This window comes from Antechinus flavipes, chromosome 3, assembly GCF_016432865.1.
Source record: "Antechinus flavipes isolate AdamAnt ecotype Samford, QLD, Australia chromosome 3, AdamAnt_v2, whole genome shotgun sequence".
Taxonomy (NCBI): domain Eukaryota; kingdom Metazoa; phylum Chordata; class Mammalia; order Dasyuromorphia; family Dasyuridae; genus Antechinus; species Antechinus flavipes.
In genome coordinates this window covers 609,835,869-609,856,253 of record NC_067400.1, presented here as the reverse complement: position 1 = coordinate 609,856,253, position 20,385 = coordinate 609,835,869, and the positions used below count along the sequence as shown (strand labels likewise).

The 20,385-nt window shown below is 36.1% G+C and overlaps 1 protein-coding gene across 1 annotated transcript in view; it reads right to left on the bottom strand.

Annotated features, from left to right (window-relative positions):
* SSU72 (SSU72 homolog, RNA polymerase II CTD phosphatase) overlaps window positions 1-20,385 on the bottom strand; it is a 41,964-nt gene that overhangs the window by 20,597 nt on the left and 982 nt on the right. The window contains exon 2 of the mRNA XM_051988819.1: window positions 7,291-7,434. Within this exon, the coding sequence (XP_051844779.1) occupies window positions 7,291-7,434 (144 nt within the window). The remainder of the gene's footprint in view (window positions 1-7,290; window positions 7,435-20,385) is intronic.

Here is a 20,385-nt window from a genome sequence, read left to right as displayed (position 1 = left end):
AAATCTGCAAATAATTTGGACTCAGCAAATTAAAGATAGAATTACACTTTCTAAATGCTAAAAAAATAAAAACCTCAAACTCTCCAACAATTCTAACACTTAAAGCACAATATGAATACTATTACATATTCATTTGTAAAGCTGATTTACTATCTCCTCAAAATAGAAGATAACCAATATAGAATGAGAAAAGACTACTGTTTCAAAACAAGGTGAAAAGGACCAGTCTTTAGATAAATAAGGCAGAAATATGATGCAATGGCTTATTGTGGAATTGGCAACAGGAGAATACCATTCATGGCTTCAAAATACTGCGGAAACTATAATTATTAAAGGGATGGAATACAGAACCTCTAAAGAAACGTTAAGTCAGGAGAGTGTGCTTGTATAAATGGGGTTACAATGTGATTCAGGAGGCTTGAGTCATTTCAAGCATCATGATGAACAATGAAGATGACAGGAAGTTCACTAATCATTGTTATAGAAGAGGAAATAGAGCAGAAATTGCTCCAAGTTTTGCTAAATTGAAGATAAAACCTAAGATTACCAAGCAAGTTACTAACCAGGGTTGTAGAATGTGTCAGTGTTCTGACAGTGAGCAGTATTTTTATGCATTCAGCTTAGAATCTGGGATTTAAGTCTGAAGAGGCCTTCTTCCTCCTATCAAACATACTTCCTGGTCTTGTCCTTTTCTTCCTCCACTCTAGACTAAGATGTGTCTGCTGAGGTAGTGAGCAGAAATAAGCCCAACCACCCATGTTCACATGCCCTTAAATAGTCAAGTTAGAAAATGAACAGCCTTGGTGTCAGACAAGGGATAATGATGTGGTTCGCTCCTAGCATGGTGCATCACGCTGGAGTCTGAAATAGCTATTGTCAGATAATGGGTATCATCATCCTCAAGGATTGTTATGTGCATAGTAGGATAATGGTGGCATTATTAAGGGAAAATGAGACTACTATTAAGGAAGAAAAAAAAAAGGCAACAAAACCTCTAAAAAACTTGGGCATGGAAAATAAATTCAAAACTGACATCTCACTTATCCAGATATTAAAAAAAAAAAACTTTTTTAAGACGAGCCAAATGCAAATTTGTACGCTTTGCCTCTAATGATCAAGTCATTTAATGTGGATTTGTTTATAATAGATTACATTTATGCAGTTTTTAAGAGTTTGGTCACTAATTTCAGTTTCTACTGAATACTAAATTCATTAACAATCACATAAACTTATGGATAATACTTCAAAATGCTATTTCACATTTTCATAAGATTCATTTTCAAGTCTAATAACCTATTAAAAACTATTTTAAAAGGTCATTGGGAGCACTTTCTAAAAATCTATTTTAACAGAACATGTATTCTAAAAGAGGTATTAAGTCTATCCTCTTGGTTTAACGCTCAGTTTTGATTTGATATTACAACCATTTTTTATAAGTTATAGGGCTATTCTCCATAAGCACCTGCACCTAACACAGGAAGCTGTCTTCAGAATAATTCCGGCACTGTCTTCTCCCCCTAATCTGACCATCAAGATGGCCAAATTTTAGCTATTCTGCTCACTATAATCATTTTGTTTACTATAACAAAAGAAAAAAAGAGCACTGGACTAGGAATCCTAGTCCCTGCTCTGACACTTACTCACCATCCGACCCTAGGAAAGCCCTTTAACTCCTTCATATTTTTTCTTCATCCGTAAATAGGAATAATTCCTGCCCACCTCAAAGCTGAGGCTCAAATGAGATGTAAGATTAGGTTGAAAATGTTACAAGTGCTATGCAAATGTTTCCCAAATTCATATTTGCTATAAAGTAGGAGCAGGAAGAATAGTGGGATAAGAGCTGGCCTCCATGCCAGAGATGATCTGGGTTTAACACATGAATCTGACCTAATAGTTGTGTGACCCTGGGCAAGTCACTTAACGTCTCAGTGGTCTAGGCAACTCTCTAAGGCTTTATGTTGCGAAGATGATCCAGGACCAGCACTGGGAGAGGGTTTCTTCCTCCTTATCCCGCAGGAGTTCCATATATCAGGGTAGCACAGGTCCGGACCCCATCCTTATGCAAATAGCTTTGTTTTTATTAGTAATTCATTGTTAACAAGGCTTAGAGGCAGGTAATTATCCTTATCACCTGCACTTAGAGAAGCTGATCCAGAGGCTAAGAAGAAGTAGCTTGTCTTTGACCATCCAGTCAATTTAAACATGCAAACCCGACAGCCAGGACACGGCAGAACCACACATCTACTTTATCCCAACAGCCTCTAGTCAATCCATTTTGGAAGGCAGTAATAATAGCTTTTTAGCTCAAAGAAGGCCAGTACATTCTCATCCTCATACTATTTTAAAGCTGTTGGTTCAAAAATAGTTCAACCATTCCCTAGGTTGTCCCTGGCTAAACCACCAAAGGCTAAATAAACCACCTCCTCCCTTTGCACTGAGTGCTGCTGTCAACTCTCTGCTAACTTCCCTGAAATAAGTCCATCAAGCTTCAATCAAGGACTTATTAAAGAGTCAATTAGGTTATGGCTTTAAATTATTTTTCCTCCCACTTATTTGAAATTGATTTTTGATTGATAACATTGCAAATATCCAAGATTGCTCTTTATATATTTGGATGGTGAAAAGCTATTATGGCACCATATGGAACAGCAAATTTTAACTAAGACTTATATGTGGGAAAGAACTTCATTTCTACAAATTATGAATACAGCTAAGGCAAGTAAAGAAGAGAAAAAAGGCAAAGTAATTCAAGAAATAAAAACTATCTGAAAAACTACTTAAAAAGCTATCCTTATGGGAGCCTTGAGAAAGCAGCCATCTCTCACCTCTAGAGGAGTGCTCAGCTGATTTAATTTGTGACAAGTGAGGGGTAACATTTCAGTTAAGAGACAATAAAAGTTTCCACCCATAGGGAAAAATAAAAACACTAAGCTAACACTCATTCCAGCCGTTTAAGTTAATGTGGTGTGATAGTTGTATTCCACAGAGGACACCTGGTATAGTGAGGCTTATTTTGGTCCTGGTTCCAATCCAACTTGCAGATGACTAGCCGTGTGTTACTGGGAAAGTAATTTAACTTCTGAAATTGTTTTCTCATCTAAAAAATAAAATAGGTAGTACTCCAGGGCCTCGGAGACTCTCCAAACTCTAAACCTACAATTCCAGATTTGTGTGGGGACAGGGCACTAAGCTTCTCTAAACCTGTCTCTCATTTACTTATGTTGCTTTTATTGTGATTCAAATTAATGTAAAGTATCATCAAGCCAAACACTACATAAATGTCAACTTCTTCAGCAATGACAAGTCTCAACCTTAAAAAACTCAAAAAAGGGCCCATTTTGCTTTTCCCAAAAAAATCCTAACATGTGACTTAAAATTGCTGTTTGTCCAAGTGTTCCTACTAAAGCCAACTTCTTCACACCCACCCTCTCTCCCCCCCCACCCCCCGGGGAAAATTCAAATTTGAAAACAAGAAAATATCAATCTTGTTTGAAAATGATGAACTATTCAAAGGGAAAGGAACATATTTGAAGATGAAGGTGACATAAAAGCTAAAACTATCAGTTAATGTAGCCAGGAAATGCTATGCTTAAAGGAAATGGATATTAATTAGAAATGAATGTGATGTAAAAAGCTAAAGCTATCACTTAAAAAATAGAAACCAAAAACTCAAGTTAACTTTGGAGCAATTAGACCTCAATTCTGTAAGTCTAATGTCCCCATAAAGACAAAGCCTATTTTCTAGTAAAATATGAAGTTAAATGCCTGTATTAGTATCAAAATTGATTCAATTCTGCCTGTATGTCCCATCTCTTACTGAAATAGATCCTTCAACTGAAATTACAAGATGATCAATGAAAGTTTCTTCTGACAAATCAAAGAGCAACTAACTAAATGAGTTCAGTTTTACTAATCCCAAGTCATCATTCTATACACACAGCACCTTCTGTCTTTATGGATGTTCTAGAGCTTCCCGTGAAAAAGCTAACTTGGCACTTATTACTTCATTTAGGAGAATGTTTAATTGGATGATCTTTTTTCTTCCCCCACTAATCCTGTTTTTAATATACTGGCTTAAAAAACCCCAACAAATCTAATTCCCTCAAATCCCCTGTCTTGCTTGGCCTATTTGACTTTCCTGGAGAGGGGTTGCAGCTGTATCCCAAGTAGGGACTTGAAACCACACATGTAGTGTCCACACCTGGGAAACCCCTATGGCCTGGCCACCTGATTTAGTGACTGATAGATAGGAGTTGTTAACACACACTTGGCCCTTTCTGATCAGCCATTCCTAATCTGGTCTTGGAGTTTTGCTTTGTTTGGTTTACCTCGGGCTGCTTCCCCCATGCCACCACAGACTGATGTCCACACCTCTGCAGCATCTCACCAAGGGCTGGAATGAATTCTTTTTGAAGAGATGTCACTTGCTTGACTGGGGCAAAGGATGTATGTGAGATTGGTTTAGTCAAAAACCTCTCAACAAATACCCAAAATAATGTTATATATAGCTGTCAAGACCAGTCTTGCCCTTTTCCTCCTACCCACACACCTAGAATAGAAAACCCATTTCTGAATTAAAATGAAATCAATGGACACAGTCCTGAGCATAAGATCCAGACAGTGACAGCAGCACCCCTAGGGCATAAAAGGCCATATTTTGACCCATTTCTTCATTATTGTGGAGAGCAGGGCCAAGGTTGTGCCCATGTTCCAATTCTTTAACCACTAACCATTCCCATCATCCTACAGCTCACAGAAGCACATTACTTTAGAGCTGGAAGGGACCTTAGAGAAAGATAATCCTAACTTCCCTCTCCTCCCCTCTTTATACATTTGAGAAAACTGACTCAGAGAGGGAGAAAGGACTTACCAGTGGTCACACATCTTAGTCACCTCCCTCCCTGCTTACAGATGAGGAATCTGAGCCCCAGAGAAAGGACTTGCCAGTAGTCACAAAGCCAGTCAGTGCCAGACCTTCATTACATTTTACTTTAACATCACTTCCATTTGAAGGTGTAGTTCTATACCCCTGCTTCTCTAGGACAGTTTTGTTTCTCAGCTCCTCATTTATGGGGAGTCTGATCTATGAAGAGTTCACTTTCCAACAAGATTTTCAAACCGGACAAGCCCTATGCTCCTTTCTTCCTAGTTACCAAGCACTTAACCCCCTTGGGACAGGATAAGAAAGTACCTTGCAACTGGAGAACTCTCCATTTGGTCATCATAAAGCAGCAAACAGCCACCACTGTTCCTTCCCACCCAAATGTAACTAACAAAAGGCTAAGTTTTGGCCTTTAAAAAAAAAAAAAAAAACTGTATTGGTTCAAATATAAGCCAAACTATTTTATTTGATACAATTTTTCCTTCCAAAATTAAGCAAATGAGAAGATAGGGACTCAATTTACATATATTTGGAACAATACAGTGATTTAAACACTAATAATGTGTGGGTAATAAACACTAATAATGGTGTGGCTGTTGCCCATTTCTAATACTGATAAGTGGCATCCGATTTCAAAATTTATCAAATTTCATAAAAAGATAGACTATTTAAAAGGTCTTAATGCCACCAAATATAAGCTTTTAAGACCCACAGCTGATGTCAAAACTCAAGTTTATGAAAAACTTCTTCCAAATAAAATTCTAAAATAAAGTTTTATAGTCATAATGCCATCTATCATGCTAAAGGGACACAGCAAGACCAGAATGGGCATATGTGTTATTCACAACTAATTTGCCAATTGTATTTAGTTACTAAGATGAAGAAATTAGGCAAATGAAAAGCTGCTTCACAGTTACAGGGAAATGATGACTTGAAGATACACCTCTCTTGCTCCAAGAACAGTGGGTAGTACAGAATTGTGTGCATTCAATGATGACCATGCTCAAGATGCCAACTTTCAAAAAGGAGTTACCACCACATGGCTATACAGCCCCATGGCAAAGACTGCTTTTTCTCTTGCCAATGTATAATGGGAAAACCAAGTTACACAGGGTAACCCACATGGAGTTTTTCAACATAACATCAGATCTAGTTACGTTACATTGGTGAATGAAATATCTTGTGTATTTTTGTATCTTGAAAAATAACTAAAAAATAAATAAAGGGAGGATAGGTAGAGGAGAGAAGACACAATACAACAAATCCCAGATTTCCAACACTTTAGCTAGAACGACCTTCAGGGACATACTCAGCCCACCTAAGTAACCTACATACAAGTAGAAAGCATTTAAATTTATCCAAAGATGGCAATAGCTCTGATGTCAAAAGATGAAAATTTGGGGATTGCATAGTTTTAGCTACAATTTTCTCCTAAGTTTAAGCCCTATCACTTAAACATGGCTCATAAAATTAACTGTGAGGCAATAGTTAAGGATGAGACAGAGATGACTATAATGAGCCAAAATGTGTGAATACTGGAGTTCAAATATCTATTTTAAGTCTTACTCATAAAATCTTTTCAAAACCCCACTTTTTGGCTTTCACACAAATTGAAAAGTACTACTGGTCATATCCCATTGTTCTATTCGTAGGAGCATCCCACAAAAGGCTTTCTATCAATATTGTTTGCATCTAACATAACAAATCTGCTCTATTAAGCTGGTCTTCCTCGGGGTACCAAATATACATGGCTCTGCAAAAACACTGATTTATGGACTAAGGGAGTCAGGATAGCAGCAATATGGACCACTTGTGGTTTCATTATGTTGCCAATTCCCAGCAAAGCAGATGGAACTTAGGTGGAAAGACTTGCCCAGGGCAAAAAGAGGTTAAGTGACTTGCCCACTACTAAAAAGCCAGATGTGAATCCAGGTTTTCTTGACTCCGAGATCCATCTCTCATCCATTTATGTCCTGCTGCCTCTCTCAGCCAACGTTACAGAGTAACGTGAAAAAGTATCACTATTTTCTTTACCTAGGTAGTAGTCTACTCTGTTTTACTAAGCTTTACTAAAACAATTATGATTTTAATTTTTCTTCATGTCAGTAATCCCCAATGCATCCATTTCCAGGACACTGGGGAAATCCAGCAAAGCATGAAAAAACTTTAACTTATGAATTGGAGTTTTAAGAATATTACTCTGCTTTAAAAGGAAAGGGGAGTTAGATTGCATGCACTACTAACTGTAGTAAGGTATAAAATGAGTAAAGTTCTCCTCCCTTTTCATGTAGAATCCCTCCCTATAAACTTAAGGCCAAGCTAAGGAATATTCCATATGCTAATTAATGAATTACACCTTCCAAAGACGACCATATTTGGTTTTTTAAAAGGGCATTCCACTGGGATACAGTTCTTTGTCTTTCCTAAGAAGATCATTGTACATCTGATCATATGTTGTTTTGAAATCATAAACATTCGGCTTGTCTGGTGCTGGTCCTGGGAGTTTCACATGAGTTCCTGTTCCAAATGATCTGACACTGAATCCTCGTTTGCTGAAAGACACAATAAGAAGAAAAGATTTTAATTAGATTAACTCTGACTAAAAAATCCTTTACTTTGGATGGGGGAAGTGAGGGTAAGGGAGAAAAATGTTAGTGCACTTGCCTAGACAAAGTTTTTGTCTCAGTTCTTAATATATTCTAGTTTTAAAATAAAATACTCAATACTGTTAGTGAAATATTTGTCAAAGATTTTAAAACATCAAGGTAAAAAGTTTCAGAAAAATGAAGTCGTCTTTATTTTACTACCATGAGGTTATTTTCTTTAAAGCTTCCTACTCCCTAAAAAGACTCATTTTATTATTTCACAACCTGTCTCCCCACACTTTTAAATCTCTTCTGAAACACTAAGGCTTATAGTCAGTTGACAATTTTTAAAAAAAACATAGGCACAAATAAAAGAAATGTTATAGAACCATCAAGTATTAAATGAGACCAGAAGAGGTCATCTAGACACTACCCTCTACACTATCATGTTAAGATCATTACTTACCAATCAAGAAATTTCTTTCATACCATTCTAAAGTTTACTACCACAATCACCGGGAAAATTTGTGTGTGCAAGTCTGTGTGTGTGAGAGATGGATGATGAATTTTAAACTTCCCTTTAGTTCACTGTCATCATGTTATCCCCTTTATCTACTGTAGGCTCATTCTTTTATTAAAGTTGAACAGCAACTCCAGTAGGACTATTAAATTTCAGGTGAAGCAGAGAAATGCTGCTTTTTAAGATGACAATTTAATCTTTTGAAAAATTCTCATTTTTAACTTCATTGATTGGCTCTTGAAATTTCATTTTGGACAACTGTGCAATTTGATTTGAGTGCACATAAGAATATTTAATAATTGATACTACCTTTTTTTTTAATAGTTTTTTATTTACAAGTTATTATATGCATGGGTAATTTTACAGCACTGAAAATTGCCAAACCTTTTATTCCAATTTTTCCCCTCCTTTCTCCCATCCCCTCCCCTAGATGGCAGGATTAACAATACATGTTAAATATATTAAAGTATCAATTAAATACAAAATAAGTATACATGACCAAACCTCTATTTTGCTGTTGATATTACCTTTCACAGAAATTTAAGATTAGCCACTTGACCCAAATTACTAACTTTTAATTTACTACTAACTTTTAATTACTGTAGGTTTTAATGACAAAATTTTTAGTTTTGAAGATTAAAAAGTACTTGTTCAAGGCCACCCAGTCTCTCATCTTCCCCGTCCTCCTCGAATAAACAATTTAAAATAAAGAAACATCAAGTCTCTTATTAAAGTTCTGAAAATCTAATGCTAGCCAAGAACCATGGGACAGGCCAACAACAATGTAGTACTTAATTTGGATAAAGAAATTCCTTTTACTCAAAATTCACAATCCTTTGTAGAATGATCTTTTTCTTTTCTTTTCTCTCAATTTTGACTATTTCTTCCTCCCTTGAAATTGATTTATCATTTATCTTAAATCGTTTTCACCTACTATGAATCCACCCTGCTCTTTTTGGTTCAAGATTCAAATGAATTTGGTAAGTTCACAGCTTCTGAGCTTATAAATAGTAGTACTTTCCAAATATAAGAAAAACCATAATCAACACCCCCCCACACACAAAAAACAAGGCATACTCTACATGTACAGTACCAAATCTGTTTTGTTGAGCATTTCATAATCTCTGAGAACTATCAAAAAAATCTGTTAAACTAAAAGGCATTTTTCTATATTTAGTCATATATTTACTATATAAATTTTAATAATTATCTAAAATAAATTTAAGTGCAACTTTAAAATGAAACTGGAATCAGGAATTTCAATTCCTACTGTGATCAGTGCTGGGGATATAGGAACAGTCCTCATGTCAACATGAGTAAAACCGTGCAGTCTGCTGGTATACTAACAGCCTGGCAAATACTGTGGCCAATATGCAGCCCATATAGTATATTTCAACCAATAAGTGTTCCTGAAAATTAAAATTCTTCCAAATAGCTTACACAAGAGAAATTACAAAATCATAGACTACACTTCAAAACAAATGATTTTCAAAAAAATACTACACATTTTACTGTCAATATGAAAACAGCAGTATGGAATAATTCAAAGTATTTGAATACTGAATTTTACACTTTGTGTCTGCTATTTTCTGATCTACTCTACTCCTTCCCTTCCTTCCATAAACTATTTTAACTCACAGAACTTCCCAGAAAATATTTGTTTCACTTTCAATTCAATCATCTCTCTTCCTTCCATAGCTCACTCACATTGTACAAGGTTTCACCCAAAGTTGCCAATTAATTTCTAGCAACTCTCAGCCCCCTTTCCCTGACTTTATAATCCAATTGTACCAATGGTTAATAAATAGTACCCGGAACTGCTGGGAAATGGTTTTAATTGTGATTAGTGACAAGCCTTCTCTAATTCACAGTTCCACACTAACTTGTTTCAGAACAACTTCATTCTACAACAAATAAAATCATGTTCCTAATCAAAGCAGTAATATAATAATGCCCCTAGAAAATCTCCATAGCATTTTACATCTCTCTTCCCAAGACAATCTTTTGGGGGATTACTGTTAAGTGTCATTTTTAACAACCACCACATTACCAAAGTTTTAGGCTAAATGCAGAGTTTTGTAGAGCAGAAAAGAAAACTCAAAATCCCAAGGGCATATTATGGCAAGACCACAAGAGACAAAGTTCTAGTTTTATCTTGGTATGAATGAGCACCTCTCCCTCCTCTTTCCTACCTTACTCTTTTTCTTGATGTGAAGACAAGGGAGCTGACTTTCTAAGCAGTATGTATGAGAGCGGGCCAAAAGGGGCCTAAAATAGCATGACTTTGCACCATTAACCCAAAGTCACAAGAGAAGTAAAAAGATCTTAAATGCACAAAAATTCCCATTTTAAGGTTTGGTTCAAGTGCCATTTCACAAAACACTCATTTACCGAAACTAATAATGCAGTTGAAGGTTGTTACCTTCCTTTTAACTATTAAAAAGAAACTGCTTACATTTCATATTTCACATTTCACCTAACACCCTCCCACCCCCCCACAAGAAAAGTCCTTCCTGGAGTTCAACTGCTCTTCTTATATCCTTGTCACATTTCACTTCACTATTACAACTCATCTGTCAATGCTACCTAACTTGAGGACAAGTCAATGAGTGGTTAGGTACCATGCCTTTATTCACTCTATTTGTTGTGCAGAAGGTACTTCATAGATTTTTTCAAAAAGAATGTTTCCAAAATAGATTTTTTAAAATTGCATAAATGCCTGATGAAAATGATTTGATTTAAATTCTTACTGTGGTCAGTGCTGGGGATATAGAAACAAAATCTCTTAGTCTTTATCCTCAAGTAGTTAATGCTTTCTATTATGGAAACAACATGCATACAGGTAAGTAAAAAACATGCATGGACATCTCTGGGAAGGGAACAAATGAAAGGCAGTCAGCACAGAATGCAGTGGATTCCCGGCTTGGGCAACAACCACCTGTGTTAAGACAGAAAAAGGAGGTGCCAAGTCAAGCATTAGACTTTACAAGTCAACAGTCTGCATTTTAATTTTAAAGACAAGAACAAATGGCTTCTGTGTTTTAGAGCCCCATCAATCTAACTAACAGCTAAGCAGAGGATGGTTTGGGGTGGGATTGAAGGCAGAAGGACTAATGAGGAGGCTAGTCTGGGCAAGAGGATATGAATTGAGGAAGGACAGAGAAAAGCTAAATGTCACATAGCCAAAGACGAATTCAATCCATTGCCTAAATGCTATATATTCCTGTAAGAGAAAGAGCAAAAAAGCCATTGTCTGAAGGGCAATGACAAGGAAGTGGCTTCACTGATCCAATCACTGAAGTAGATGCCAAGTTCAAATGATTATACTCTAAGCAAGAATTGCATCCATTACTATCTAATGATATTTCAGAAAGGAAGATGTGATGGCATTAACTAGATAAACGATCCAAAGGACAATAATGCTGAATGTATTTCGCATGTAATGTCAATCTTTATTCTCAGAAGCTTCCAATCCAAATGGAAATTATTTCAATTTTTTTAATCAAATGTAAAACATCCCAGAGCATAAGCATATATTCAATTAATTCTAAACTCTTCCATACCAATTATTAATGACCCTTTTCTTACTCTTTATAAGATTTCAGAATGGGTCAAAATTCATTGCTAAGGAATACTGAGATGAAATAAGGGAGGAGTAATTCAGAAACTTATAGGGTCCCCCCCCTCCTTTCCAGAAACGGATCCTATGTTACTCACCTCTCAGTGGGGCATACTGGGCCTTGTAATCAGCAGACAAAAACTTTTTTGGGGGGAGAAATGAATACATAACACCTGAATGAATATTAAATTCTCTCCCTGGATGGGAGAGCAGAAGGAAGTAAAGGGAAGGATATAAGAAACAGCTGAATTTAATATCTGATTACATAGCACAAATATCTGAAAAAGGAAGGAAATGATAAGGTAACTAAGAAAGGTTGCTCACAAAAGAAGTCCCACAGAAAGCTAAATTTTGTATTAGGAGAACAAGGTGCTATCTATCTGGTTTGAAAGTTTCTAAACTCTAAGCCAATGAAGAGATTAAAACATTATTACTGTTAATATTTTACTTTAGGATAAATTATGAACATATACCATTTATCTCACTATTTACCTCCCATGTTCTATCTGAATAAACAGTACTCTAGGGATATTGGTGAATTATCAGCAATATTTGTGGATTTTATTTGTGACCCCCCCCCCATGATTCTCTTGTCCAATTCCTTTCCCTTACACCCCCCCAACCCTCAACAGCTAGAGCAGATTTTAGTCAAAAGAATCTCTTCCCTAGTTGGTTTCTTTTTATTATTATTTTTAAAGCATTTTCAAAAACATATGCATAGTTTTCAACATTCACCTCTTGGAAAACCTTATGTTTTTTTCTCCTTCCATTCTAACCCACTCCCATTCACCTAGATTGCAAATAACCCAGTATACATGCAAATTCTCCTATACATATTTCCACAATGATATTGTTGCACAAGAAAAATCAACAAATTACAAATGAACAAAAAAAGGTAAAAATACTATACTGTGAAACACAGTCCTCTCTCTGGCCTACCTGGTTTCTTTAGCTTCAAACTAAGTATGATTCTGTTTCTGGAATCACTCAGGGGTAGTCAGCAGAGTATAAAAGTTAACTAAGATTATATGTGTGAAATGTGCTATTAGAGTCTTAATAAAAATGTCTATTAATAAGGTACAATGATCACAAACTGGCAATATACCCTTTAAGTGTAAAATTAAATTTTTAAATATCTGATCCCAAAGTAAATTTAAATTCAAACAATGCAACAAAAAAAAAATCATCTATTGAGTGCCAAGACCATAGCCTAGTTAAATATTGTATTGGGCACAGGTATTGCAAATATAAAGAAGAGCTAAAATTGGTGAGGAATTAGGAAAAGAGGTGAGTTACAGATATAAAAGAGAGGTTAAGAGTGGGATGAGTCTGAAGAATGATGAATGTGACTAGTCCCAGGAAATGATACTCTAAGTGACAATGTGTTTATATTATTACTAATAACTTCAGCTGAAATCATGATAAAGTGTGACTTTTAAAACATTGACAAACTGGATTGGATAATATTGGATTGATAATATTTAGAGCATGTCTTTAGGAGTCTGTCTGGAAGATTGAGAGTGCAAAAAAGGTAATGAGATGAAGACAATAAATGGGGTTATAGCCAAATTCCAAGCTTGTTTAATTCCAGGCAAAATAGCCTGCACATTATTGGGTAGTGGCTAAAACTTTTTCCTTATAAAGGATGTGTGACAACAGGCTCTTTGGGAGTATTTAGTAACTGTAGGACGAAGGGGGTGGGGGGTGGGGTGGGGGGAAATGGACCACAAGGGACTACAAGGGATCTTTAAAAAAATCTAATATCTCAATTTGTAGATGGAAACCCTAAATACCAAGAGACATATTTAAAGTTATGCAGCAGGGCAAGGGCCATCAAAAATTGCATTTAGGTCTTCTGCAAGAGTCCAGTCACTATGTTTCACATACCTCATTCTCAGTATAATCACATGTGGAATGAGTTTTTCCAAAAGCAGACAACTTTTTATATTATTTTAAGAGCTCCAGAAAAGGTATAAATCCTTTTTCTCACCAATTTGATAATTTTAAATGTACTATAGGTTTTGTTAAGTCTTCAAGCTTTATCTTTAAGAAACTTTATAGATAAACATGGAAAGAATTCCTCCAGGTTAAGAAACAAGAAGAGATCCTAATCAATGCAAACAGAAGGAATAAGCATATGCCAATAAGGACTTGGTGGTACTGCCAACATGGAGAGAAGGGGTTGCTACTTAAGGAATCGAAGTGTTAAGATAAAATACCTCCTGAATCAAAGAAAAATGTAACAAATTAAAATACAATACAGCATACAGAATATGTTAATGCAGGGTTTTCAAAATCAATCTGAAGTCACAAGTATCCTTAGGCACAGCTTCTATTTGACTTTGTATATCCCTGAAAAACACCACCCAAAAAAATAATCATAATCTCTAAAAAACGAAACAAGGGGCAGCTAGATGGCAGAGTGGATAGAGCACCAGCCCTGAAGTCAGGAGGAGCGGAGTTCAAATTTGGGCTCAGATACTTAATACTGCATAGCTGTGTGACGCTGGGCAAATTAAGTCACTTAACCCCCATTGCCTCAGCAAAAAAAAAAAAAAAAAAAACAAAACAAAACCCCAAATCTTAAGAGCTTTCAGAGATAGGTTTGCTCAAAGTTCAGTACATGTGAAATAATATGCAAGATCCACATACAAATTTGTCAATCTGCAAGCAAGAAGCAAAACAATAAATAATGAAAAACTCTCACACTCTTCCCCTAACTCAAAACAATGGGTTTTCCTTCTAAAACAGGTTAGAACCATATATACTTTGAAAACCCCAAATTACCATTTATCCAGATTTTGTTCTATACGTTTATCTTGTTATGCATTTCCCAAATCTACAGTAATATGGCTCATGCTTATTAAAATATTTGTCTCCAATTTTCACTTCCTGAAATGTTAAATAACATTAAATTTTAAAAAGAACATCAACATTTATGTTTACCTTACAAAACTTTGTAAATAAAAAAAAAAAAAAAAAGTAACATGTTGACGCCATTAAGAACCCTCCCACTTTGTATATTAAATGTATGTGTATTTTAAGACTTCACCCAAAAATTAGAAAAAAAAAACAATTCTATCAATAAAGAGTTCTTCAGGTAATCTAATCTGAAAAAATGAAGTCATGACATGCTATAAGAATTGTTTAGTGGTAATTTTAAAATCTTAAAAATAAACCACAGGTGTCTTTCTATTTTGTGCTCTGAGATGTTGAGATACTGATTAGAAGCTAGAAGTTTCTTTTTACCTCTAAGGCAACAGAATTTCCTAGTGATAAAACAGTTAATCAGTATTTGTTGAAGGATGAACCTCCAATGCAAATTATATGATAACATGTGCTACTTGAATAAACCATCAATTACAAAGAACAGTTGAGCATTATTAACATTCCTGATGGCTGCAGAAATATAAAATGGTAAAGATTTCATGTCAAACCATTTCCTTTAGCCAAACATTAATTTCAGTTTTACTGAATGCTTTGATAAGTCAGTTGACATGACCACCTTTAAAGATGACAAAAATAGTACTCCTGGGAAATGTAACTTTTATTTCAATAAGTTAAATTGGTTGAAGATCTAGACTCAACTTCTTTGAAGAGGTAAAATAATGGCATCATCTAAATTCAGACTTTTTCTATGTGCTGTTTTGATAAATTAATGGCTTTTAGGAGGGGAAATGTAGATGAAATTTTTCTGGATTTTAATGGTAAGATCATAAATGTAAACTATAGTCATCTTTGTAGGTTTTAACTAAATTATTTCACAATCTCAGAGCACAAAATGGCTAAATCCTTTGCAATCATTTGTACAAAAATTTGACAAGAACAGTTGCTATTTAACATAAGCAATTTGAAAAAAGTACAGAAATAAAATCTAGCCCTTCCAAAACAGCTGACATCATTACCCACAACCATAAACATCTCAGAAAACCAATTGAGAAAATGCTCTGACACTCAGCTCCCATTTTGCCAAGTTTTAACAGGAGATCAAACTCTGGTCTTTCACTTGTAATGTTTATAGTTAAATAGTCATCGTGGTGCAATACAGGACTGAAGCACTTTATACTGAGAATCACAGACCTGGAGTGGGATCTGTCTTTGTCAGCTGCCACACTTTGAGCAAGTCTCTTAACTTTAATCTTCTTCCTCCAGAATGGGAAGGCGGAGGTGGCCAATTCAGGTTGCCTTGAAATCTATAACCATTTGAATCCTCTAACTTACTAAAATGTATATTATCTAATTTACAGATTGATTTTGCCTCCCCAGCCAATCTAGATTTTTAGTCCAAAACTAAAATTACTCATCTGCTATTAATACCATCTTTCTCCCCAAAATGCTGTAGTCACTAATAAAAGATTAATATTCTCAACTCCTCAAATGAAGACAGATCGTATATTGAAGAAAATATCCTGGGCCATTACAAATGCAAAAAATCTTATTTTTACCAACTGAAAGATAACATTACTTAAAAATTAATAGTTAATAATCCCTGTACAAAGGAGTTCTTCAGCACTCAAGTACAACTCAAATTAATTGGCTCCAAAGGGAGGGCCTTCATATTCCCTAAGGACAACATAGAACATGAGTTTCTAAGGAAATTGGTCACACCCCAATAAATTCTTAAAAGAATTTCACTTACACCTGGACTTAAGTCTCTGACTCAACTTATGTCCCAAAATTAAATATTCAACAAAGAAAAATTTCTTCTGTATGTACAGTGGCAAGTATTTGGGTTACAAAAACTAAATAAAAATATAATCAGTCCCTGCCCCTCAAAGGGCTCAACATGTTCTAGGGAAAGAAATAGAGCAACTCCATAATCATTTCCAGGAGTAGAAATGTCTTGACATGACGACCATGAGGCCCACAAAAACATTTGCTATGGCACATCCCACTGCTTGAATTCTGTAAATTGATAATTTTGTATGGCCCACAAATATTATATTCAAAAGGCCCTTGGCAGAAAAAAGGTCTCCTCCCCCCCCCCCCCAATCCTACAGAAAAACCCAAGTGTAGAATGAGAGCAATCAAGGGAGAGATTGAGGGTGGAAGGCTCTTTTTAGCTTTGTCATCCCAGCTGGAACCAAAGGATTTTATGTGGCTTCAGAACTTGTTTTGGAGACTATACAGACACAGGGGAGACAAATCCAATCAACAGTCGAGGTGGGAGAAGCCAGGTAATGTAGTCGTGTAAAGAGAAGTGTGAAATAAAACTGAAACAAGAATCTACATGTAGGTCTTTTAATGAACACGTGTCATTGGTAATGTTCAAGGTCAGATGTTTACCCATGGTTAAAGAAGATAAATCTTTGTTCAAACCCCTCCAAGTTTTAATTGAACACAATAAAATATTAAGATGTAAGGTTTGCATCCCAGGAAAGATACAAATATACACAGTAATTATATCCAACTGCTACTGGGCTGGAAAGACTAAAGACAATATCCTAAATCCCACAAATTCAAGAAATCTCCTGTGTACTGACCAAATACGGGGATACAGAGGTCAATTAAAAAAAAAAGTTTCAGAGTTCAAGGTACTTTTTTCTATTGGGGAAAAAAAAGAGGTATCCAGGGAAGAAAAATCACGAGTCACAAATCAATTCTGGAGGTGAAAAGGCTTGGCAGGAAATGGGGATGTTTTGTCCAGAGAAGCAGGAAGAGGTTTCATCTAGGCATAGGCTCCACAGGGAAGTGAAGTAAACAGTCTAATTAAGAGGGTAGGGCCAGACATCCCAAGGGCTAAAAATGTCAGTGCCAGGGGGACCCAAAGTTCTGACTTTGTTCTCTAAAGGAAACTATCACCAATTTGTGCCTTATACATACCATTCTTAATTACTACTTTAAAATATCTGAAGCACCTTACAGTTAAATACAGGACTCAAAAGATTTAAATAATTACCATCTTGTGCCTAAAATTACACCAAGCTAATTTGGTTAAAATCAACTTCAAATTTATGGACATGTATTGGCTATCAATCTGAATTTTTACTTTAAGCATTTTCCTCCTGAATTTTTGGGAGAATAAAATGAAGTTACCTTCCAAGTTCTTTTTCTTAACAGTTTTTAATTTTATTAAAAGGAGTATTTGTGTGCCTCTCTCCAGAAATGACTGATGTAAAAACAAGCCATCAAATATCCATTTTAGATATTAAAATGTAAGTACAAAGGACAAGTTCATCTTGCTCAGGGTCACACAACTACAAAGTGTTAAGTGTCTGAGGCCACATTTTAACTCAGGTCTTCCTGATTTCAGGGCTGGTGCTCTATCCATTGTTCCACCTAGCTGCCCCCTTTGGTGGAATTTAAAAAGCTATGTGAGTACATGCTCCATGCTGCTTCTATGCATCCTTGCCCAACTGGCAGAGTAAATGTCTTTGAAAAGGTTCAAGTTATCAGTAAATATAACTTAGTAATTTGTCTTCTACATTACATGGTTCATTTTAGACCATCTTTAACTGAAAAATGTCAATTTTAAGTTATCATGTATCACGAAAAATCGAAGTGCAAACAGAGGTGGCTATGTAGACAAGATCTAACAAAATAAATATTGCGTTCCTGTAATGTTTATAGGATTAAATCTCATTGTCTTAAAGCCAAATTTATGATCTTTCCCCAAATGAAGCTTAAAAATAAGCTTTGACTGATATTTAACTGTTACATAAACCTTACAACTTTGGGATTACAGCCAAGAATGACAAACTTGCAAATTTTTAACTTACCAGCAACTTTTTAATTTCAAAATATCTTGCTGGAATTCTGTCCCTCTCCAAAAAATTAATTAAAAAGTAGATTTTATGCAGAGTATGGATATTTCAATCTCTTGTCAATTTCTTTCGAGACTCTAAAATCTATACATTTAACATAAATTGCAACCACATAAGAATTAACTAAATCCTAGCAAACTGCCTAAGATCCACAGATTTTCCTAGGAATGCAATTCAAAATTGTCTAAAAGGAATACTCATACCCAAAACTCTTCTTCCGGACTTCCAAGCCCAGCGTCCATTCCTTCATACCTCTTTTTAGGTAATTAAAAATTATCTAATTTCAATCTCATGTTGCTACAATTCGGTGATGACTAAGGTTCTTTCCAGAGCTAATATTGTATATGATAAATACTAAAATCTTATTGCTAATGAAGACTATTCAATTTCTTTTGCAAAGAGCTTTTGAAGCAGTTAAGGCTTTCAGATAGCAGACAAAGTATAGAGGGGCTTAGTGATAGTTCCTGACAGGAAGATCTAGATTCAGAACCTGTCTCAGAAATCGACAAATGGGCAAATTAAGTTTAGTACGCCAAGCAACTCAGCACTAAGTTACAGAGTTGGACCATCTGGAGAGTTATGTAAGGGGAGGGAGTTTCCTTTCCCATATTCATCATGAAACTACAGGTCCAAACCCTGCTAAAAATTATTTGCAAAAAGAAACTGAACCAAACCTGCATTCAACTTTTATTAAACATGCAGCAACTGAGTCAGGAGATAGGCTGAAACTGGAATGTAATTAGTATTCCAAGTAAGAATACCAATATTTCTCCCAGTAATCATCATCACTTGATAGATATCTTGGAAAAAAATTTAATTACACACAAGTTTACTTTCTATAAGGATTCTGAAAATCTTACACAAAATTTAACAAAAGAACATTTTTAAGAAAGCTATTTAAATTCCAATTCTTGTTACTGTGGGCCTTTGTGTTTTTCTAGGCAAGCCTTTCACACCATCTGGCTCCAGCCTGCCTTTTCCCAAACTTCTTTCACATGATTTCCCTTTGACTTCACAGCCAAATTTGACCAATTCTCCTAAAATGGCATTTAACTTTCTACCTGAGCACCCTTGTCTTCCCTCTCTCGAGACCGGCCAATTCTCTTCTCAGCAGGATTCTTTGTTTTCAGCCTTTTCTGACCCATCCCCACTCTTCCTTCTCATTGATTTTTACAAGAGTGCATCTCCCCCACAGCAGGATCCAAGACTGTGTTCAAATCATCTTTTACATTCCCAGCTCAATGTTTTGTGTTCTGGGTACTCCTGTGTGGAAATTACTCCCATGAAGATGGTGCCCACCCCCTCTCTAACAATGGTCTGTGACAGTCCAGCTAAGCCTAGTCAGTCACTGACAGTGAATGTCAGTGCAAAGTCTTGGACCTAGAGCTCCCAAACTGCCAAACCAGTTCTGAAACCACCCCTGCTATCCCCCCCCCCCCCTTAGGTTTACTTGTTTTGTATTGGTTGGTGGGGTTTGTTTTGGTTTGTTTTTAGTAGTCCAGTGATTGCACCAGTTCGGGGAGCTGCCAGGAAGGAAATGGTCTTTATCAATGCAGATAGGCATTGCCAATCTTAGAAAACTGCCTTTCTAACCGGACCCTGACCTACCTTTTCCAGTACTCTCCCATTTCCCTTCCCCCCAAGCTGCATCCAAAAGCACAACACCCCGGCCCTCCCCAAGCTTCCCAGCAGCATTTCAGGCCCTCTCCGTTTCTTTTAGGCCCCAGCATAATGCCACATTCGGATGGAGCCCTTCCCAGTCCTCTCCATGCCTGCTCCGTCACCGAGCCCCCAACGGGAAACGGTTTGCTCAGGGTTCATTGTCAAACATCTATTTCGCTGGGGGGTTAATTTCAGGCTCATACAAAAAAGTTTGATGACTTTGGACAACAGAACTGGGTGTTGGCATTTGGCTTTTTAAATGCCTTTAAAAATACCGGTCTGGGGATGGGCCCCAGACCAAACCTCAATAGGTAGGGCGTTCCAGCACTGACAGTGAGAGACAGTGTGCTACC